At 45.7% G+C, this 23200-nt stretch overlaps 1 protein-coding gene across 19 annotated transcripts in view; it reads left to right on the forward strand.

Annotated features, from left to right (window-relative positions):
- Positions 1-19573, forward strand: part of Trim9 (tripartite motif containing 9) — a 110023-nt gene extending 90450 nt beyond the window's left edge. For 5 of the 19 annotated variants that reach the window (XM_087911768.1, XM_087911771.1, XM_087911766.1 and 2 more), the window contains 6 exons: positions 9352-9540; positions 12122-12163; positions 12552-12575; positions 13338-13641; positions 16151-16313; positions 17629-19573. In XM_087911768.1, coding sequence (XP_087767894.1) covers positions 9352-9540; positions 12122-12163; positions 12552-12575; positions 13338-13641; positions 16151-16313; positions 17629-17691 — 785 coding nt within the window. In that variant the 3' untranslated portion in view covers positions 17692-19573. The remainder of the gene's footprint in view (positions 1-9351; positions 9541-12121; positions 12164-12551; positions 12576-13337; positions 13642-16150; positions 16314-17628) is intronic. The other 14 variants (XM_087911772.1, XM_087911773.1, XM_087911775.1 and 11 more) reach the window with 9 other exon arrangements.
- Positions 19574-23200: the final 3627 nt, after the last annotated feature.

Consider the following 23200-nt stretch of genomic DNA (forward strand, 5'->3'; position numbering starts at 1 on the left):
TGGAGCACAGGTAACATTCCTGAGATGGGGGGGGGGCGACCTGGAAAGAAACATTTCCTGGGATTCCGTTCTGCGGAGCTTCTCAAGACCTGGGAGATTTTCAGTGCTCACATCTGGCAGTCTTCTGGGGGAGTGGGAGCTGGTCCTCGCTTGCCCTTTCAGAAGAAAGTATAGGATTGAGACCTCCACAGAAGCAACTCTTTATTCCAGGCTCTTTCTCTCCGGCCTCTGTAGAGAAGGTTCATCTGGGCAGGTAGGACTACTTCTGGGCATTTTTAAGGCCCTTGGCCTGTGTTTCCAAATTACTTCCAGATAGACTGTATACCAGGAGCGTGTGGATTATTCCAGAGTAGTGTGCCAAATTGATTCTACTACCTTAAGGTTTAAAATAACAGATAGTCGCTACTCAAAATAAAAATGTTTCTAAAAGAATTTGACCTTATTTGTTCATAGATTACTGTCGCGATTGGTTCACACGAATAGCCATGTGAAATAAGTTACAACACATGGCGGGTGAGTAGTGAGCTCTAAGGAGGTGGGGGACTTCCCAGAAAAGATGTGGAGGGAGAGAAATCCAAGCAGATTTCTAGAACTGTGATGTATGAGGCAAAACTTCCCAAATCTACTTGAACTGACACCAACAGGACCTCTGACCGCTCCAAAGCTCTAATGAGCAGAGCATCTCAGTTACGCCAGGCAACCAGCTTAGCCCCTTGTTCCCAGAGATGGCACAAAGCACAAAGTCCAGCCCGCTCCTAGGCATCTGGGGCCTCTCTGCTGTTTGCACACTCCCTGGCTGCTTGCCCAGATAGCAGCATGTGCTGCCCCTCCTCTTTAAGCTCTCTGCCCCTCAGTCTAGAGTGTCATCTTGAACTGATGACGAAGTAAGAAGAATGGCCTCTGGTTAGCAGCGGGGGAAGGACACAAAGTCCAGGCTCGCTGATTTCTAGGTGCCCAGTTTGTACCTGGGAGTCGCGAACTCATTGACTCATTGCTAAGGCCCCAGCAGCACATTTAAGAGAAGGCTGGGAGTCAGATGTGGTGGCACAGACCTGTAATCCCAACACCTGAGAGGGAAAGGTGGGAGAGTCAAGAGGTAAGGATCTTCCTTGGCCACGGAGTGAGTTAAGTGAGCCTGTGCTACATGAAATCCTGGATAGATAGACAGACAGATGGATAGATAGACAGACAGACAGACAGACATATACATATATACATACATATATATAAAAAAATCCATGTTGGAATTGTTGGAGAAGTTGAGGCTGTTGAGGGCATTGAAGAAAATAATGAGAAGAGATAAAAAGAATACACCCACACACGCACCAGATCCCGAGAGCCTTCTGTGAACATTTAAAAAGTAAGTAGTACATTTTGGAAAAGTTTCCATCCAAAGCATTGAAAAGTTGGCATGTCCTCCAGAGCCCTCAGGGCATGCCAAGCATATTTCAGGCTTTGTAGCCACATCACGAAGTAAACACGAACAAACGAGCCAAGAACCACCACCTTAGTTAGACCTTACTAATTTTGTGCCAGGCTGCCAAGAACTCCCCTCATTGTCCAACCAAAAGGTCCAGGAAGAATGGCCGTTACATGAAAGTCAGAAAATATTTGGGGGATAGTGAAATATAACAGAGAAATCATATGAAACCATTCATCGTGGGGCTGGGAGGCGACTCAGCTGGTAAACATGTTGCACAAACATGAAGACCCAGATTCAGGTCCTCAGAACACACAGGAAGAGCAGGGCCCAGTGGCACATGCCTGTAAGCATGACACGGGAAGGCAGAGATGAGGATCCCTTGAGCTCGCTGGTCAGCTGATCAAAACCAGTTAATGAGATCCAGGCTCATTGAAGGATTCTGTCTAAAAATATAAATGACATGTCCACCTCTGCCCCCCACACGCATGTGCATACATGTACGTACGTATACACACATACACATCTGTTTGTTTTATGTTTCACTATAAAGTCATACGTTGAAAAAATAATCACTCGCCCCAAGGCAGTTAAACAGACTATTTCCTACACTACACTACCCATCACTAATGTCTGAACACTGACCCAGTTCTCCTGAGGCAACAGTACGCATGCACCTAATGTATCAGACTTCTACTGTTGCAGTAAGTTGTCACAAAACCAAGGGTGTAAAACAGCACACATGTGTCCCTTAGTCTTCCTTAGATCAGAGAGGTGTCAGCAGGACCGGGTTCTTTGAGGACATTCTGGAAAACATCTGTTTCCGTGTCATTCCCAGCTTCTAGTAGCCACCTGCCTTTCCTGGCTCGCGGCCCTTTCTTCTATGTTAAGACCTGGCAGCATTGCATCTTCCAGACTCCTTCTGACTCTGCCTTCCTTATGTAAGGACCCTTGTGGTTCCTGTGGTCCCACGTGGGCAGCCCAAGATAGTCTTCAGTCTCTCAAGAACCTTAATGGGTAGCTGCAAAATCCCTTTCCCTCGGAAAGGTAACCCATTAGAGGTTTCTGGGGATCCCGGTGTGGGCGTTTTGGGATGGGCCATTAATCCATCTACTGCGCCATACAAGGAAGCTGGTACCCAACCCTGCATTGGGAAATTAAACTCCTGAGGTGTGAAGTAACACCTCAGACCCAGTTCTTTCAGTCAGCTGGTGCGGCACCCTCTGGCTGATGTTGGAAACGTGTCCCTTGCTTTTACCTCCTGAAAGAGAACAAAAGCTACCCCGAGTCTGCCGGGTGTGTAAGCATACCCTCCCAAAGTGAAGCTGCTTGTAGAATTGCCTTGTCTGTTCCACTAGCCAGAAATAGGACACTGATATTCCCAGAGTCACAGGACGCTTTTGTGTAAGAAAGAACATTGCCTCTTGGCTTTAAGAAGATGTAGAAGGGGCTTCATTTCAGCCTGTCTAAGGCTGGTGTACAGGTGTCTCTGTACATCCTCCCACCCCACCCCAGGTAATTAGCCTGAAGAGTCCCTTTCTCACAAGTGTTACCATGGATACTTCAGGCAGGAGGTGATGGTCAGTGATTGGCAAGGAGAAAGAATGTCAGAGATCTATGAGATCCTCAAAAGCTACTACAGATGAGGCCTGGGGCTTGAAGGCAACTTAGACCGAAACCATCACAGAACTATTGATTAATAGAAGCTTTCTAGCCTCCCCCCCTCCATCCCTCCCAGATCTCAACTTGGAAAGTAGAGAAAAGGAAATAAAGGATATGAGACAGCCGGGCTTTACATAAGGCTGTGTACTCCATCCAGCACTGCCACCAACTGTGGGCACTGGGCACTGAAGAAAAGGATGTTAATCCTTGGTGGCATGTCCACAGTGGCCATCGCCCCAGCATCTCCCTGATCAGATGCTCAGCCTCACACTGTCCTTTCCATGGTAACGGCCTCTCTCCCACACATCAAAGGAAACCACCTTGAAACATTGAGTGGTACAGGCAGAATCTGTCTCCATCCTACACCATCAACATCAAATGGCCTCAGGTATATGTGCCCTGAATCTCTTTGTAGATATAATTGATAATCCGAGGCCAGCCTAAGCATTTCATTTTAAACCATAGCATGCTGAGATTTCCCCATCCCATAGAAGCTGTAACCTTGTGAGGAAGAGAACCCTTCAGGGAAACAGTGACCGCCAAAGGAGCCCCAGTCACCTCCCAGGGGCTCGTGAGCGATCCTATTTAGAGAATTAAAGATTTCTCCTCAATGCAGTACAGGGTTTGTAGTTGGCACTAAATCATCCCCTCAACCCTAAGTGACCTCTTATGCTACTAGAAGACACTCTGTGGTCCTCGGCATACATTTTGCCTTTTTGTATATTTTTAGGACATAAAAAAAAACCTTTTTTACTCTCCAATTTCATCACCAGGAACTGATCCTGCCAGTCTATTTCCAGCCCCACCACAGTTGAGGATGTGTTTCTCAGCCTTCGGAGGCTTCAGTTCTCTCATATGTGAAACCACAGAACCCTGAGTTCCTGTACTTAAGTGCATCCCTATTCCCGCTCTTCAGTGTGGCTGTCAATCAAGCACTGTTACTAAACAATGAATACTGTATACTGTTACTATACATCGAATGCTGCATACTGTTACTATACATTGAATGTTGCATACTGTTACTATATACTGAATGTAGGTCAGATGCCGGGTATCACTGCCTCCTCCAAGGTCTTGGTGTGCCTAAAAGTTATGTCCATAATACTGAATATTCAGCACTAAATTAAATATTTGGGAAATTATTCTATATGGGAAAACACATGTACTCTGGATTTGTTTTTCCCCATGCCTCTACTTTGTTTTGCCTGACTCAAAACATCTGGGCTTTTCCAAAAACTAACTTAATTAGAACATTCATTCCCAGAACAAAGCCTTCAAGGTAGGTAAATTGTACTTGACCAATTTGGGGTAAATTTTACCATGGAGAAAGAGAGAAAGATAATGATAAATTTCAGAGCCCAGAAGAGAGAATTATTTTGTCCTTTTCATTTTGACAACATGTAGCATCCCAAAAAATTTCCTAAGATTTTTCATAAGACTGAATTGGATCTACCACTCTCTCTGTGGATGTAGAGAAGGTGCTCTTCAGAAGCATGCATCTAATTAAAGTGTGAGGATTCTCGGGCCTCCTGAGGAGAGATGTCGCTTTTAAATAATTCCACGGTGTTCTGAATTGGCGTGGAGGATTGGACAAGGAAATAGGCAGCATCCTCGGAGTGCCAAGAGCTGGTTCATTCTTTTAAAAGGAGGTTTTCAGAGCAGATTTGTGTCTCAGTACTCAGCAGCAATTGCTGCACTCTTAGGAACGCTGAAGATGCCACCTTTTGTTATAAATTCCACCCCCGTTGGACGCAATTGTAACTTCGGCTGCTTGTTTGATCATTTGAGAAAGCAGCCCGCTTTCTCTTGCACTTCCTTGTCCCTCGTTCCTTGTCCTCCCAACAAGGGCAGGTTATTTCGCAGCCGGTGTATACAGAGCTCATCTTTCCTGCTGTCTGTGGGGCTCCCAGTGGCATCTCTTGTTTGCTGTGCTCTGAATCATATGAGGCTGTGGCCCAATGGCTGCTCAGTTTCAAAGCTGTGCCTGCCAGACAGGAAGACACCCAGGGCTTCCATCAGGACGTGGGGCAAGCTGGTTTAGAGGATGCTGCATAAGAAACTTTAGTTACTTTGCTCTTTCCTTTTGAGTCCCCCAAATAGCATATTTAAGATTGTTATTTATCAGACTGGAGCGATGGTCTAATGTTTAAGAGTGCTGACTGCCCTTCAGAGGATCCCAGTTCAGTTCTGAGAACCCATTTTAGACTGCCCACAGCCCTGTAACTCTGTCTCCATGAGATCCAATGTCCTCTCCTGGCCTATGTGGACATTTTCACATGTGGCATACGCACACACACATTTTTAAAAACAGAATAATTTACACATACAAATTATTCTACATCTTCTAATACTTAATGTTTTAAGTTTTCAAATATTTAGAACTCTTTAGTACTCTGTTCATATTAGAATAAAAAATGCCACCCCCAGAAGTATAAAACTTATCAAAGATAATTGACACATTTCCTACTGTTAATTTTCTTATAGTCAGTGCTCCTGCCAGCTTCATGCTTTTCAACTACTAAATTCTAACACATCATCTAGCCCATGACAGTTATTCAGTAAGTGTCGAACAAATAAAAGAAACAGGTTACAAACAGCGTACGGCACACAGGTGTTTTCTTCTTGATCCTGGAAGTCAGTAAAGAGCCTGTGTGGTCCCCACTGAGTCTTTGGGTAAATCTCGATTGTCCCGTTTAAGCAGAGCCTTCTGCTATCAGCAGGGTCTCTACTCCAGGATCCAGTGGGAAGGGAAAGAGTCCTAGGAAAGAAGAGGGAATCACCAGTCCTTGATAGAGCTGTAAGAACGCACATGCTTGCCTCTGAACACAGTTCTCGTTCTGGAGTTACCCATATGAGAGGTTGGGGAGATGGCTCAGTCAGTAAAGTGCTTGTTAGTCCAGCACCGGGAGAGAGAAAGACAGACAGGATAACTGAGGCTTGCGGCTGACCAAACCAACCTAACAGGCAGACTCCAAGCCAATGAGAGACCTTGTCTCAAAGTACAAGATGGCTGGTGACTGAGAGATGGCAGTTGTCCTCTAGCCTCTGCTCTTATGTGCACATAAACACACACACATGCATGTACACACACCCACGCACACACAATATGTGAGTGCAGTCTCCACCCTCAGCCATGGACAGACACTTTTCTACTATTTTTTTCCCACGGAGCAGCTCAACCAGGCAGGGCTAGAGATGTGCTGCACACGATGAGGTAGCAGCAATGTCCTAAGACACCCTTCATCTTTCTCTGGTGATTGTCAGATAAGGACAATGATTGTGATCACAAGTACTAGCGTCCCAGCCTGTGTTCTGGAAAATAAAGCTAAAACCCTCATTCTTCTTTGTCTTCTCAGTGGAATGTTGCCAGCCAAGGAGCCTTCTCTGAAGGCTGTTGGGAGCCATAGCTGTATTTGCATGAGAAGGCGAGGAAGTTGGATTCGCTTTCTTCCTGCACCCCACAGTATAACACAGAATCCACACTGGGGTGATTGTATTTATTTATGTTCATTGTGAGTTAAGCATGCTTTGGCTAACCGAGGAAGGGGTAATACTGTTCGCAATCTTGCCGTGTTGTACTTAGGACACCTTTGAACTTGTCTAAAGGACCATGGCCAGAAAGAAAATCTGTTTGCTAAAACGTGGTTACCAATATCTACTTAGCTCAGAAACAGATTAATGACTGGCATCAGATGCTTGTGGGATTGATTAGTGATCTGTCCCATCTGGCCCTAGAGAGTATCTGGTGAGTGGAACCCCAAAATGAGCATGTCCAAGCCGTAAAATCAGTAACTCCAAATACACAGTGCTGACTGGAGACCCATCCCTCAGGGGACTTCATGGGGAGTTTGGCGGTTCCCCCTCAGCTGTTTCCAAGTGACCTAACTGCCCTGTAGACAACTGATCAAACACCCCGTGGGCCCATGGGAAAGGCATAGAGGAAGGCTCGCCCGTTAGTCTGACTGGAATTGGGTGGAAATGATCTTTTTCCTTTCCTCTAATTTGTTTGGAAAGTTCTCCAACACGATAGGTTTGATTTTGTGTGGTTTGTTTTGTTTCATTTGGCTTAGAAAAATGGGAGATGATCCTGCCTGTTTGGGTATGAAAGATCTCAAAGGAAAAACAAAGAATGGGCGGTTGCTGACCCTCTCTGCCTGGGTGGAGGACAAGCTTGAGAGCAGGATGAGTTGGGGAAAATGTGACTTGTTGATTATCAATATTGATATTAATATCGAGTCACATAAAAGAATAGGGAAAAAACTGTCTTGTTGCTGTTATCAACCCCAGGAGTAGCCATGGCTGCACTGAGCACCCCCATCTCAAAGTTCTTGGCACGGAGAATAAGAAGGGTGAGTGTTCCTCATGATGGTCTTGAATCTGATCCCCAAATTATGGGTAGAGTACATGTCTCCCCATGGGTGTTCAGATCACCACTTGGAGATCCAATATGCTCCAAACATCATCTTACCTTAATTTTGAAAGCAAAGAGTGTCTGCAGTATAATGGATTGATGGTCACATCTGGTCAAGGGTACATTTTCCAGCAAACTCTTGTGAATGAGAAGTTCACTGACACAAACACAGTGACAAATGTCTTCTCCAGCTTAAAAAAAAAAAAAAAAAACGCCTGTGTCTGCTGGCAGCTCTGGGTGGTCACATTCCAGATCTTTTCAGGAAACTAAGAAGTTAGTTTCCCTTTAAGTTGATTGTGACATATAATGTGGGGGGGGGGGTGGCTGAGAGACAGCGCAGCAGATCTAGGCACCTGCCTCCAACTCTGACAATCTGAGTTCAGGCCCTGGAACCTGCAGGGCAGAAGTAGACAACCAGTTCCTGCAGGTTGTCCCCTGACCTCCGCACATGTGCTGTGCCTCTTGAGTGTGCGTGCACACACACACACACACACACACACACATACACACACATACACACACACACACACACACACACACACACACATGAATAAATAGATGGGAAGAACAATAATTTCTTTTTTAATTTATTATATCTGTACAAAGAAATGATCGGACCTCCCAAGTCACCCCAACTATATGAAGTTTAAGTTGAAACTTTACTATTATTATTTTTGAAGGCATAAAGCTTTAGCCTCCTATCCTTTTCTCTGATATTTGATTTATAGAAAAAAATTAAATCTTACCTCAGGGGTAAGACCAAAATATGAAAAGCTAACATTAATATTGTGAGATTGGAAATGAAAACGAGGCTGCTGCTTTTCAGTGCTAAAACCTGCGGTCGCCCCTCTTATGAGGTCTCCAGACAGGATTATGTTCTACACACACACACACACACACACACACACACACACACACACACACTCGAGCACACACTGTTGCTTGAGCCTACAGTGTGGTATTTTGATCAGAAACAACTGTGTACAAAGACAAGCCGCTAACAAGACACGACAAGTCCCAGTAACACCCACTGGTCACCCAAACAAAATTTCCTGTTCAATGAGAAAGTGTTTCCTTGAGGGTCTGGAGCCTGACGTGCCATCTGTACTTCCTGAATCTTCGCAATTGAACTGAGCTTACCAGGACTTCAGGTGGTGACCGACCGAGACCTCCCTTTAATCCAACAAGGGCACGCCAGGCCCTTGTGAGCAGCCGCAGACACCTCCCACCTGTGCACTCCCCCGCCCACTCTGCTATTATGAGAGAACTGGGAGTTCTCTCATATGAGTTAAGTGGTGTCCATAGAACATGAGACTAATTCAGAAACGGGGGGGGGGGCTCATCCCCCAGTTGTCGGGCCTGTATTTCTTCCTCCGTTCAAAGATCATGTCTTGAGTGGTCTACGATTAAAATTATCTTTAGAAATTGAGGGAATGCGTTAGTAAAGGAAAAATGTTCCACAGTTTCTAACAGTTATCATGTCCTATATAGAAGCTCTTTGAGAAACCACTGTTAAAAGCACAGTAACTTGGGGAGTAGGTGGAGAAAAAAATGAAGGGTGTGGATTTCCTCGCCAATGGGTAAAAGGTTCCTGCAAGTCTCAGTGTTTCTCATGCAACACGCTTTTCTATTAGAGAACTTAAAATGTTTGCCGGTGGTACTGGAGTGGTTGTCTGGTCTGGGTTCCCGACCCACGGAGAATTCCCAGTCTCAGACACACGGGTTTGCTAATACCTGTGGGTGGCTCCTGCCGGGCTGATGAATGTTTGTGTGACCGCCGGCTTAGGCAGGGTTTGGGAAGCTGGCACGGGCGGCCAGCAGATATCTGATCTCTGGTTTGCATTGATCTTACATTTAGACACAGATTCAGAAGAACAGACCCTCCCTTTTCCAGTGCCTTCGGAAAGATTGCCGCTCCGTAGAATGAGTCCCTTCTCCTCCACCCTTAATCTACAACCCAGCTTCCCCGGGAGATCCTACTTTGATTTCCGATCCTCACCCCACCAGCTGAGCTTGCACTCCTCTTTGCAGTCTCTCAATGCACCCGGTGAGCTGAGCTGTTGGATCTTTCCCTTCATCTCTGTGTCTTGGAGGCATCTCTGAAAAACATGTGTCGTTCTTGCCATCTGTGTGCGTGGTGGTAGTGGTGGGGGGTGGGGTGGGGGGTGGGGGTGGGACAGTGACTTGTGTCTGTGTCTGTGGCTTCCAGTGTGGCTGAGGGAGCTTTCTGGCATTCTTGTTTGTATGGTGGAACGACCCACCCCAGAGCTGTGGTCCGTGTGTGATGGCATCGGAACGGGATGCGCCAAGTTGTTCTTTTTGCATCAATGGGTACCACCATGGAAAACTTGCTCTTCATCACATGCAACGCCATAGCACGGCATAGGCACTGGCTGAGTAGAGGCCATGGCGGTAGTGTGGAGGTTTGCAGCCTTCTGGATCCAGGAAACCAGCTGTGTCTGGGAAACTGGATCAGTGCATCCAGCCTGGAGTGGTCTGATTAAACATAGACTCAAGAGATCTTTACTGACAAAAATAAAATGCAAAACAAAACAAAAACAAACAAACAAAAACCATGCCGATAGCAGAATACATCCTACAAAGCAGGGGAAGCAGAGAGCAGGAAATTCAAGCATTTTCTCCAAAGGCCGCGGTGCACCTGGTAGGACTGTAGGCCACAGCAGGTCACTTTCCCTAGCAAAGGGCAGGAGCCACTGTTGGCTGAATTAGAAACCCTTCCTTGTGACGCCAAGGCCAGAGATCCTATAATCAAAATAAGTGGCCTCAGGAAGTTGCTCACTGCCAAAATGTAGCAGAGCTTACGGTTGGTTCCAGCAAAGCTAGATTCAGGTTATTTTGCAGTAAGCTCTGTCTAGCAAGCAGAATCAAATTCCTAAAAACGCAGACTTAGCTGATCTCTTCGGGGCTATATTGTAATCACGGATACATGATGCACATCTCACGTTCCCGAGGGTTTCTTTGGGGTTTTATTTTATCCCTTTGGCTCATCCCACATCCTGGAATGAAGAAGGCCACAGCATGTCGGTGCAAAAAGGATGCAGGGACTTGGAGCCCCCTTGAACAGTGACATTTTTCTTGTGTTTTTCTGTTTCGTGTTTTTCTGTGCACTACTGGCTTTTCCACATGCTTTGTTATGGAGCCCTCTGCTTGTCTCTAATGTACCAAAACACTGTTACAGTCTTTGTAATGTACATTGTCTCAAGAATAAAATGAAATGAAATGTGGGGTCCGGGTACTTGGCAGGTGTATTTAATAGCCTTGTTCTGGTTGTATCATTGAACCGTAAATGGATGATGTTGTCTTTAAATTGGTAGCAAAAGAGTTCAGAATATTTGTTTTTTAAAAAAGACCCCACAAGGCACGATTCATTTAAAAATTTTGAAAGCCCTATTCAGAGTCCACAAATTTACTTCCAAACCTGGATATGAAATTTGGTTTTAAAATTCTTTATAGCCCATACTTACTGTGTTCCAATTCATGATGAGGAATTGAAAAGACAGCTGGCCAAAAGTTAAACATAAAAAGATCAACCGAGCTGGAAGATGAATGTATCCCAGAATAAAGTAAGCTAAGCAAGAGAAGGTTATAACATTTAAATTGCTAACCTGGAGCTCTTTTATAGGAAGTCACCTGACTAATTCTTGTCAAATTCTTTCAAGTCAGTACCTTATCTTCCAATTGTTTTAGAATTAGCTTAGTAGGACAATACTAAATTGCAAAAATTTGCATGATTCTTTCCACCAAAGATTCCCATTTCTTAGACCAGGGTTCAACATCACTGGAAACTGTAGGTCACACACCTACGGACACTTTCAGTCCAGGTCACTTTCCTCCTCCTCCATATGGTTTCTCAGAAGGAAAACAAACAAAAAAAATTAGAAAAAGAAGAAGGAGGAGGAGGAAAACTAGATGTTAGGGAAGATGAGAGCAGAAGTCCCATGAGCGGTTCCTATACAACTCCAAGCCCACGTCCCACCCCACATGAGCCTTCCTCCCCTCCCTCAGGTGAGAAGAGCTGCTGTAGCAAAGCGAGCTAAGAAGGAAAGTAATCTTTGTTTTGACAGCAGTCGATTCGTGTCACTGTTGATTATGAGGCATTCATAGCAGACATGTAGATTCCACACTTCTTTACATGTGGAATGCTTGCCCTGGCATCACAGCAAACAAAGGCTTCCTGCCATAAACTAGTAGGAATCAGAAGATTATTGCCCCAGAGCAGAGTTACCACTACTGGGTGATTTTTTTTCTACTTCTTGGGCAACTTTTTCTCATCTTTAAGACAGTTGAGCTCCTCAGCTTGCAAACATTAGTGTGCAAAATTGAACCAGAAAGACAATGAACATTTAGACTGCATTTACAGTCAGCTGGACAAAGCTTTTGCCAAGATGTAAAAAGATGAACTTTTCATTTGGAGAGAGCATCAAAGCAATATATATCGAGCAAAGAAAAGGAACACAAAAAGGGCTTTGGTTTTTTTGTTTTCTGTCTTTTTTTCATGAATCAGGCCTCTGGGGACCATACTCATTTGTGCTTTCTAAGTGAATGCAAATGGCTTTTATGAACCTGGTTGTCCCTTCACAGCCTTGATGTGTAGTATCTTTTTATAGGATGCAATTTTGAGACACAGTCTGCATCTTACTCTCAATTAGGCAAGTATACCCACTGTAATTGTTACTTTCGCCTGTGTGACTGCTACGCTCAATTCCTTTGCAAAAGAAATGGTGGTGGCTTTGTCATGTCAATAAAATTTTCCAAATGTCATTCTAACTCCATTATAACAGTTTCTCAATTTCTTAGAAGAATGCCTGTCTTTTTTTTCCAACATTATACCTTAATCCCCGCCCCCCCCCCAGCTTTCTTCTACATCAATTGCAAAACACTCTTTCTGAGCACTGAATGTCAGCCGGCTGTTGTATGTGTAATATTCTCAGTGGAGCCCTTGTTGGTATTAGTCTATCCAAAGAAATGTGTCTTCTAGTCAATGTCAATTTTGCTTCCTATTTCTCTCCCCCATGCCTTTCATTGGAATGACAACAGTTGACATTAAAAAGCTGCTGGCAGGTATGGACTAACATTATTCTCTTACACATAGTAGAGGCAAAGAGCATGCGAGGGGCTGCAGGCTCAGCACTTCAGCCTCTGACTTCTCGGGACCGCTCTTACAGGCAATATATAGAAACTGGGCACAGCTGCATATATAAACACTTGACCCTATCTGCACCTAACATCCAAACTGCTTCTGCAATGTCTATGCGATGCCAGTTTTAGGAGTAACACTTATTTATAACTTATCTATAAGTTATAAAGGAAGCAATCTCTTCTGCAACCAAGTCACGTGAAAATTGGTTCACGTTGCTATGCAGTTTCACGACTTGGGTGAGCAGGTATGAGAGCTGCGGGAGCTTTCCCGCACTTCTGCCCAAGCGCATTTCCTGATTTCACTCAGTGTGTTCTATCCCTCCTCCATCCAGGGTTATAGATCTAGCCTCCCCTGCCTCAGCGCTGCACAGACACCTTAGCATACCCCCATATGTCTCTATGTCTCTGGTGCACTGGCCCGCCAGTCACCAGGTGAAGGGGCTCGATGCTACTTCACTCCCGGATCAACTGGCCGGGAGTGCAGTCTAAGCCAGGTAACCCCGTCTGCTCCCGTGGTGCAGAGTATCAACCCCTAGGATGTGCCCCTCACTTATGGTGACTCAGGCCCCAGAAACCTCCCTCCTGCATGGCAGTATGAAAATGTGACACTATGTGTCTCGCTGCCCGGACGTGAGCTACGATACGCGAAGCCATCCCAGTAACTCACCTCCCTTCTGTCCTCAGTGGCTTGGTTTGCTTTTGACCCGGGCTCGGCACACTCGGACATCATCTTCTCCAATGACAACCTGACGGTGACGTGCAGTAGCTACGACGACCGGGTGGTGTTGGGGAAAACGGGCTTCTCCAAGGGCGTCCACTACTGGGAGCTAACCATAGATCGCTATGACAACCACCCCGACCCAGCGTTCGGCGTGGCTCGCATCGACGTCATGAAGGATGTGATGTTGGGGAAGGACGACAAAGCGTGGGCAATGTATGTGGACAATAACCGGAGCTGGTTCATGCACAACAACTCGCACACCAACAGGTACCCTGCAGCCCCACGCCAAGCCTTCTTCATGGTGGCTTGGGGTCAGGAGGGAGAACCCTAGTTCAGCAGCCTATCAACACGGACAGCACTAGGAGGCAGGGCAGATGGTCTTCATCGACAGCACAGGGGCTCCCGTGCTAGGAAATCTCTAGGTTGGCCCACTCAACTGGCTTCCACATCACAGAGAGGTAGAGTTGTGTGCCTTCTCCTTGGCCCCCTCGTTGTCAAATTCCACCCAGGGCTACAAAAGAAAACCCAGACTTAGAATTTATCAGAAAAGTGTTTTAAAGGGCCAAGGTACTTAATTCTTTCTGAATCCCAGTTTGTCAATACTCTAAATTTGTATAATAATATGTTTCCACGCAGCCACGCAGGAGTGGTCTGAAGACCACGTGAGATGAGATATGCAATAATGCCCCACATTGGAAGTACCTGGAAATGGGAGTCTTTGTTCTTATTGTCATTATCATGCCTACTGCTTCTCAGAATAGAAGCCATTAACTAAGCTTGGCGTTAGGGATACCCGCGTGGATAGCTTTAAACTTGAACAACTTTCTTGTTACTGTGTGTATTACAGCATCTGGTTTGCTGAAGAAAGAGGATATAGTACCTCCTGAAGAAATGTCCTCTATCACCAAAATATAGACAGTTCCAACTGTCTATGTTTAATAATTTCCTTTTCCATTTATTTCTGTTTTCTTATATTTTTCTCCTGTCATCTGGGCCAAAGGTGTCTTTTAATGGACACTGGTCTGTCTTATTCTCAAACATTCCCCCAGGATACATTCTCTTTGGCATCTCTGAAAAAGCTATCCCCTGTGTTCAGCGAGATCAAAGGAAGAAAGGGCCCAGCAGGGGCAGAATAATGACTTCGCTATTTCAGTTCCTCCTGTAGCTCGCCACTGACCCTTCAATAGCCAGTGAGCTCCCAGAGCCTCCTGGCCCCTGGACACACTCTGTCCAGCTCTATTCATGTATGTCTTACTGGTTATCCCTTGAAGTGAGCACACAAAGCATGTCTATCTTGCTATCAAATCCAACAGAATATAGACAGCAGCTACCTTCAGTGATTGACATTTGGGAGGGGCTCTGTCACTAGATTCCTGACACCATCACCCAAGCACTTGGGTGTAGCCTCTTGATTTTGGAGGGAACATAAGAACACAAGAACAGCGCCATGACACAATGCAGAAAAGCACATTCCAGAAGCCGAACACCTCTGCTTGCATGCAAGCTGCATGTCCCTTGTGCTGTCGCTGGCAAATTTGTCACTGGCAGCGATGTAGTTTGTAAGCCTGTCTGTGAGTGATGGTGTCCAGTCTGTCTTCTGCATGCCGGAGAAAAGTGATGCTGATCCATTCCTGTGCTCTGCTGAGATGAAGTTCAGTGCTGTGAGGTCTTAAACTCAGGAGGGAAGAGAGGCGTGGCCATCTCTATCTAAATGTCCTGGGAAATCATCAGTGGCAGCAGAAGACACAGACCTTTGTACAAAGACCGTTGTACTTGGGTTTCTGGAAATCACTGAATTCCCTGTAGTATAACTGTGTCTCGGGGAAGCATCTCCTTCAATGCTGTCATGTTTACAGAGACCGCTAATGCCTTCTTTCTGATTCCACATGCCGAAAGATTAGCATCTTTCCAGAGCGTGTCTCACTACCTAATGGAAAATGGAAGGCTCTGAGTCCAGTAACTCACGCACATCTTCCGGGCTCCACCTAAATAAGCGCTCCTTTGTTTTGGCCTTCGGATTATGTCATTCTGTATTAAATGCTGCTAAATTCGCACCATTTATACAAAGTGTGCCATGCAGCTGATGTGCTGGAGCAGCTAAAAGGCTCCTTTGGCCCGGGCTTCTGTATTCAGTTTTCTTCTGCTATAGCTCAGTGGTCGAGATTCCATGTGTACCAGTTCACTCTCAGCAAAGCACAGTAAACAAGGAACTGTCTTGAGGGGTGGCTGTCTCCACAGGGAAGTGGGAATTTGGGGGAACAAAAAAATCTAAATCATATTTTCATATGTAAAGCATGAATACACCAAATATAAATAGTATACAGCGTATCTGAGGCTTTAAAGTTTTATGTGAGAAGGGTTTCTTATAGCAAAAATCTGTGCAAAAAAAAAGCTGAGCTGGGGGAAAAACTTAAGCAGGTTTCAAAATTCTGCTTTGGCTAGGCTTGATGGGACGGGTCTATAGTTCCTTCTACTTGGAAAGTTGTGGCAGGACGATTCCAAGTTTAAGGCTTGCCTGGGCTGTGATGGAAGTTCAAGGCCAGCCTGGAGAATTTGGTAAGACCCTGTCTCACTTAAAAATTAATTAAAAAATTAAAAGGAGAGCTGGGGATAAAACCAGATGCAGAGCGCTTGCCTACCGTACATGAGGCCCTAGGGTTAATCCCCGGTATCCGATATCAAAAACAAAACTAAAGAGGGGTTCCACAAACCGAAACGGGGAGATTTAAAAACGGCAACAAACTGACGAGACTCCATTTCCCCCCTTTTCCCACAGAACCGAAGGGGGGATCACAAAAGGGGCCACTATCGGGGTCCTCCTCGACTTAAACAGAAAGACGTTAACATTTTTCATCAACAATGAGCAGCAAGGTCCCATCGCCTTTGAGAACGTGGAGGGCCTCTTCTTTCCTGCTGTCAGCCTGAACAGGAATGTGCAGGTGAGCACCAGGGCCCCGGGGCTAAGGGCAGCTTGCTCAGGTGCCGCTTCAAAGTCTGCCAGGGCAGTAAAGTCCCCACAGCCCCAAGAGGGAAGCTGGTACAAGGTGCAGATTCCGCACCAGCAGCCCCTCCCTGTGTCCTTGCCATGGTCTGACTAACCACCCATAGGAAACACAAGCTGACTCTACCCTGTCTATCCATGCTTGCTCTGGTTTCATCTCTAAATAGAATTGAGTGACTTGGACAGGCTGGCAGGGAAGCCATTGAGATGGCTCCTAGGGAGCACCAGGGATGCCCAAGAAAAGCAGTAGTGGAGGGGGCTTCAGAGCTTGCAAGGGGTGCCCCATCACTGCTAGAATCCAGGACTTCACAGCCCCCCGCCCCTGAGTTGGGAGTCGGTCCTCTCATTACCCGACATAAACCTCAGTAGCCTTAAACTAGGACTTGAAAATCACGTCAAAACCCTGTAGAGGATTTTGCCCCACCTACAGCCGCAGCCTTGAGGCTCTTTTGAATGAATTCCTGTCTATGAGCACAGGCAGAAAAACCACTTACAACCCAGCAACACCTGCCTTCGGCTTCCTGCCAGGAGGTGGGACTGTCTGGGAGGCTGGAGTTAAACTCTTCAGAGGCCAGCCTGCACATCAGAAGACAGAAAGCTTAAACTGCCGTAGAAGTGAATCTAAGGAAAACCTCACTCAAAGTTTTCTACCTTTTTGGCCATGATCATACTAGCCATGCTTCGGGCCTTCAAGGATGTTCTCATGTCTTTAGACAGACTCTTGGCAGGGAGGGGATGGGCAAGAAGAGGAAAGTGGCCATGTGTATGCAATGCTTCCAGTCTTTCCCCATAGCTATTCACTATAGTTTGAGGTTGACTAGAAGCTGGTGCAGCAACGTAAGTGCCCGTGTTTCTTCCTACTAAAGTCCTTCGTTCAATCCCAGAAAGAAAGGCTTGTCCACACCTGGAACTAACCTACAAGCTAATGCGTTCTTTGTCCATAGACTTGGGCAGTAGTCACTGTGTGTAGAAGGCTTCACTGCCTGCAGATGAGTGCCTTAACTTCAGTCAAAAGAAAATGCAGCCCCCCAGAATACTTTAAAAGAAGTAGGGATTGTGTCTCCTGGGCTTGGAAACCCACCATGATGGTCAGGCTCTTACTGCAGCTAGAAGTCCCTATAGTATCTTCTAGGATATATATATATGTTCAAGAGACATGAATGGACCCTTACCGAACTGAGGGCACACCAACTGCGCTGTAACTGGATGAATGTAAGCACACATCCCGCATAGCTTACAGTCTCATTCCCCAGGTCACGCTCCACACTGGGCTTCCGGTCCCCGACTTCTACTCCAGCAGAGCTTCCATAGCCTAAGAGTGTGCTATGGAGGCACTAGCTGTCCCTGAGAGGGGCAGCATGGAGCCACCGGCCTCGGCAGATGCAGAGCTGGTAGAAGAGACGGAGGAGAACAGTCGGTCCTCTACCATCTTCGCCCCTTCAGCTCCACCCTTTCCCATGAGCCTCTCTGCCTCACTCACCTGAGCACCTTCCCTCCTCCAGACGTTCTAACCCACAGAGGACCTCAGCAGCCTACCTTTCCCTTCGTGTCCACTTTCACTTGTTGCTTTCCTTTCATTTAGGGTTTGTTTTTGTTGGTTTGTTTTTAAATGCAGACCAAGTTTGTTTTGTTTCCTTTCTGATCATGTTTTGCTGACCTGCCTACCTAACTGGCACCGCCAAGAGAAAATTCTCCTAGAAACTTTTCCCTTAAGCTTTTGCTCACACAAAGATGTTACAGGAGAGCAGGTAGGGAAGAAGTCAAATTCAGAGTTTGCCATTTGACTCCTAGAATGTTCTCACCCTATTTCTTGTCAAGCAACGTCAGCTCTTCAAGGCTATTGTTCGGGAGGTGGGCAGAGTGCACCTGGCACCCACAAGTCGGAACCACACCCTGAAGCACAGATGTTTCAGTGACTCAGCAGGGTGAGGACTGTTCAGATGTGCTCTAGACACGGGGCAGGCCAGGGGACTCGATTTGATTCGCTTAGTTAATACAAGTTTTTAATTAAGAATACCATGGACCAGGCACTGTTCCAGACTCTAGAATTCTGTATTCTAGACACTGGGGAGGGACCAGGGAAAAGGTGATCAGTCTATCTTCCTGGAATGTATATTCTGGAAGGAGAACAAAGCAAATAACTTCAAGTTGTTCTAAGTACCAAAGGAAAGAGTCAAGAATCAAAGAAAGTGTCATGGACCAATCCTTAGATTGATGCTGACCCCACGCACTCCGGCCATCACACCAGACATGTACCAACCCAGTGCTTTTCCCACCGCACTATCTGAATTACAGCCCTTGCTGCCACTCATCACAGAGCCCTTCTTTGGTGGAAATGACGTCAGCATTGTTACTCATTAATGCTGCGATCATAATAAGCCTTAAAAAAAAAGAATGCTAAAAACAAAATGACCAGAGGGCACAGGACCCAGTCACAGTACTGGGGCTCCTACGTTGCAGGCCACAACATTTACATTCTCAGGACAAACACGCTCCATGTCTACTCTCTGTGCCTGTTACAAACGAGAATCCATCCACCCACTGCTGTCACAGCCTGACTTTCCACGGAAGCTCGAAGTGGGTTTGGGAACGCATGAGCGTGGATGTCATTCCTGGGAGTGACCGCAGAATATCCATGCTGCCTGCTCCTAACATGTACCCTTCAGAAGCTTTCATTTGGCGTGACGTTTTAGAGAGCGTAGGACCTGGAAAACAAACTTCCGATGAGTTGCCTAAATACTTTCCACTGAGCCACAAAATCGACTTGATCAAGGGTCAGACGACGGAGGTGGGATGGGAGAGCTGGCGTTGCTTCGGCAAAAAGCAATCTGTGTAAATAGCTCATCCTCTATTCCTGTGCTTCTCCCAATTCATCTGTCGTTACGGTGTTTTTCTAGTTAGAACCTAATTTATTGAATGGGTGCTATCCTGTCTGTGTCTGTCTCGGGTTCTCGTGGCTCCAGAACACTGTTGCAGGACAACACTAGCTTGGTCTTTGATTGATGCTCCCGTGAGACTCGATGGCTGGGCCGCTAGTTACTCTCTTTATTAAATCTACCCCGCTGGTTAGAGTTCTAGTGACTTGTAACAAATAGTTTACACTAACTACAACTATAGATGCACACAGCTACTGTGCTAGAAAAAGAAAAAAAACTGTTATTCCCGGTATGCCAATAAAGGGTTTTTATGAGAGAAAAATGTCTCCGGAGAAGTTCTTTCTAAGTGTGTACATATTTGGGGGCACACTTCACCTTTATCCGGGTAGTATTCCTCTAGCAAAGTGTGACCAGAAAGTAGATATCTTGAAAAAGAATGGTTTCCCCTATATTTCCATGAGAGCATGGCTGTGCCTCTGGATTTTACCCGTCCCCTAGGCTTATCTTGATATGAAGTGTGCACATTTGGAACACTGTAGCGTGTGCCTCCACACACTGAGATTTTACTCTAATAAGGTGCTTCTCAAATGGCCACAAACGGTGCTGCAGAATATTAGTGAGCATTCCTGGCTCCTGTACCTTTGCAATAGCTAAAGAACACAATTGTTTTCACGCAATCGCAACACTACCGATCACCTTTTATTTTTATTAGTGCTTTTCAGTGAATCAACTTTGTTTCTCATTAAAAGAAAAGTAGGTTTGAAGTGATTTCTCAGTCAGTAAAGCACTTGCTGGACCTGAGTTTCCAGAAACCAAGTGAAACAACCAGGCATAGTTGCTCTTCTGTAATCCCTGCACGGGGTCAGGGAGAGGGAGGTGGTGGAGACAGGAGGTGCCCTGGGACTTGCTGGCCATCCAGTTTAGCATGCTTTGCAAATTCTAAGACAATAAAAAACTCAAATACACACACACACACACACACACACACACACACACATAGATACATACATAAAATATACGGTAGATAGTAGCTGAGAAATGATTCTTGAAGGTGTTCTCTGGTCTCCACAGGCGTGTACACATGAGCGCACACACACACAGGTTCTATAGAAGTCGGTTTCACAGAGTAGCAAGAGGCACACTGCCAGCAGCTGCTACCCTCTGGCTGGCTGGTTTCTGTCTGGTTTTTTCCTTTCCCCCTTAGTGGGGCACGTTTTTCTGCCACTTTTATTTGTCCCCCTCCTTTCCTGCCAAGTTTTCCTCTCCTTGCTACTTGATGAAACCGTTAGCTACTCTTTATTCTTCCCCAGTGCTAAGGTTAATGGACTTTCTCTTCCCGATGCTTTCTCACAGGAATGATAATGACTTGCCAGCAATCACCCTATTTTCTGGAAATGGTGTCCTTTCTTCCGCCTCTACTATATGCATTTATCTTTCACCCACATACTCTACTCACACATCTAGACAGGGGTTGCTATTGCATCCAGATTTCTGATTAGGATAAAGGATTTCTTGAGCAACCTCTACTCTCTGCACCCTCAGACAACTCAAGAGCAGGAAAGTCCACTGGCAGAAGGAAGTAGCTGGAGGTGAATGCCTGGGTTCTGGTTCATGCCATGTGGGCTGTGTGTGCCCAGACAAGTGAAGGCACTCACCCGGGTGAGTGTGATGTGTCCACATGCCTAAAGTGGAGGTGATCACACAGTCGTTCTGAGGGTTCAGACAAACGATGTTATCTACAACACTTACAAGAGTATCAAGCTATTTTGTAGTGAACTGAAACATACTCCCAGAGGAGGAGGGAGTTCATGAGACTCAAGTAAGCAAAACTTGCAAGTCCAAGAAGAGCTAAACCAAGATTCGCGAAGCCGGTCTGAGACTGTACATGACAGTACAGGCAGTCAGCAGTTGCTGGGGAGTCAAGACTCTCTCAGTGGCCAGGCTTCTCGCAACTCTGAAGTCTGCCTGGGGCTCCTGGGATGCAGTTTTCCTGAGTCAGGACTTGTTCCTGGCTTTTCGGTGATGTGGCTGCCTTTGAATCATCCATGATCCTGTAAACAACCCCAACGAACTCCCTGCATCACTAGGCTGGACTCGGTTGGAACTGTTTCTCTCATGAATAGATGTTCGCTGACATCTTGTAAGAAATGCTTCAAAACTCCTAACGATTAGCAAGACCTCAACTAAGTGTGTCTGTAATGACTTTTACCACCGTGTTCTGACAAAATATGTATCCGGTGGGGTTTTTACAACAGTGATCAGAAGAGTATAATAATTCCCAAAACAGCTACAGCATAACTTAAAAAATTAATTGAAATTTTCATATATATTGAACAGGGAACTACAAGGGAGATGACAAAGATCATTTGAAAATGGTGAAAATTATTATTCAGAAATTGGTCAACTAGGAGGTGGGAGATGGCTCAGCAGGTAAGGGTCTTGCCACCAAGTCTGATGTCCTGAATTCGCTCCCTAGGACCCACACAGTGGAGGGAGAGAGCCACCTCCCACAAACTCTTCTCTGACATCAATACTGGCGCCACGGTGTGCCCACTCATTTGTGCATACTCGCTAAAAAAGCAAACAAATAATTTTTAAAATTTTCGAGCTTGGTTAATTAGAAAGCAAAACCATAGCTTGCAGTGGTGGTGCACATCTTTAATCCCAGCACTCGGGAGGCAGAGGCAGGCAGATCTCTGAGTTTGAGGCCAGCCTGGTCTACAAGAGCTAGTTCCAGAACAGACTCCAAAACTACACAGAGAAACCCTGTCGCGAGAAACCAAACAAAAACAAAGAGAGCGAAACCATATTCTCCACCATAGGACATTCAAAATATTAAGGTGTCAGATACAAAACATTGAAAACTTTAGCCAGTCAGTGGTGGCGGTGCATACATACCTTTAGTCACAGCACTTGGGAGGCAGAGGCAGGTGGATCTCTATGAGTTCAAGGCCAGCCTGGTCTACAGAGCGAGTTCCAGGACAGGCAGGACAACATAGAAAGACCCTGTCTCAAAAAAATAAAAAGAAAAAAGAAAAATAAAGAAAAGCAAAAGAAAAAAGGAAGGAAGGAAGAAAAGAAAATTGTAACAAAGATGAAGCAAACCTAAATATCTACATGATCCTTCTCAAGGAAGCTTAAACTTCTGTCAAACATTTCATTCAGTAGAAGTCTTGATTTTCTAAAAGTTCTCTCCAGTTTTTCTCTGATTTACATGTTAAGCCTTCTTTTGATATTCCTGCTCATAAATCATAGTCTTTTGTCTTCTTTAATTCTTTAATTAACCACAGATTCACTGACTTCACTGTTTTGTTATACCAGTGTTAACAGACTGGATGCGGGATGCGGTGTTCTCTATGAGGTGCCGTGCATTCTCTTTATAGACTGCGCTCTGAACTGAGTAGCTAATGAGTTTGCAACCAGTGACTCGGCAGCAGCCAAGGAGGACTCGTCCCCACTGTGGTGCAGGGCTCTCAGCACATTGTCCTAGCTGTCCTAGATGGTCCTCACTGTGATGTGGCTTCCCACGGGCTCTCAGCACATTGTCCTCGATGTCTCTGAGCAGCATAGCTGTTGGTGTGAAGGAAGACTCCAGCTTCTGGGTTAAGGAGGAGGAGCTTCCGGCACATGAACCTCTGAGGGACACATTCAGACCACACCCAGATTATAACACCAAACTGTGTTTTCCCACACAAAAGATTTAAAAAATAAAAGAAAGAAATTTCATTAAAATAAATCATATCTAGCTACTACAGTCCCAAAAGAAATAAATGCATGTGTGCAATAAAACCATGCACCTACACACTTCTGGCCACGTTGCTGACAACCCACTGTGGATGTAACTTGTCTCAGTTTCTTTCTGCTGATAAATGGCAATTTAAAGGGCAAGGGTTTGTTTTCGCTCTCAGTCCCAGGCTACAGTCCACGGTAGGGAAATCACAGCCGTAGG

This window comes from Myodes glareolus, chromosome 11 (assembly GCF_982192425.1).
Source record: "Myodes glareolus chromosome 11, mMyoGla1.1, whole genome shotgun sequence".
NCBI lineage: Eukaryota > Metazoa > Chordata > Mammalia > Rodentia > Cricetidae > Myodes > Myodes glareolus.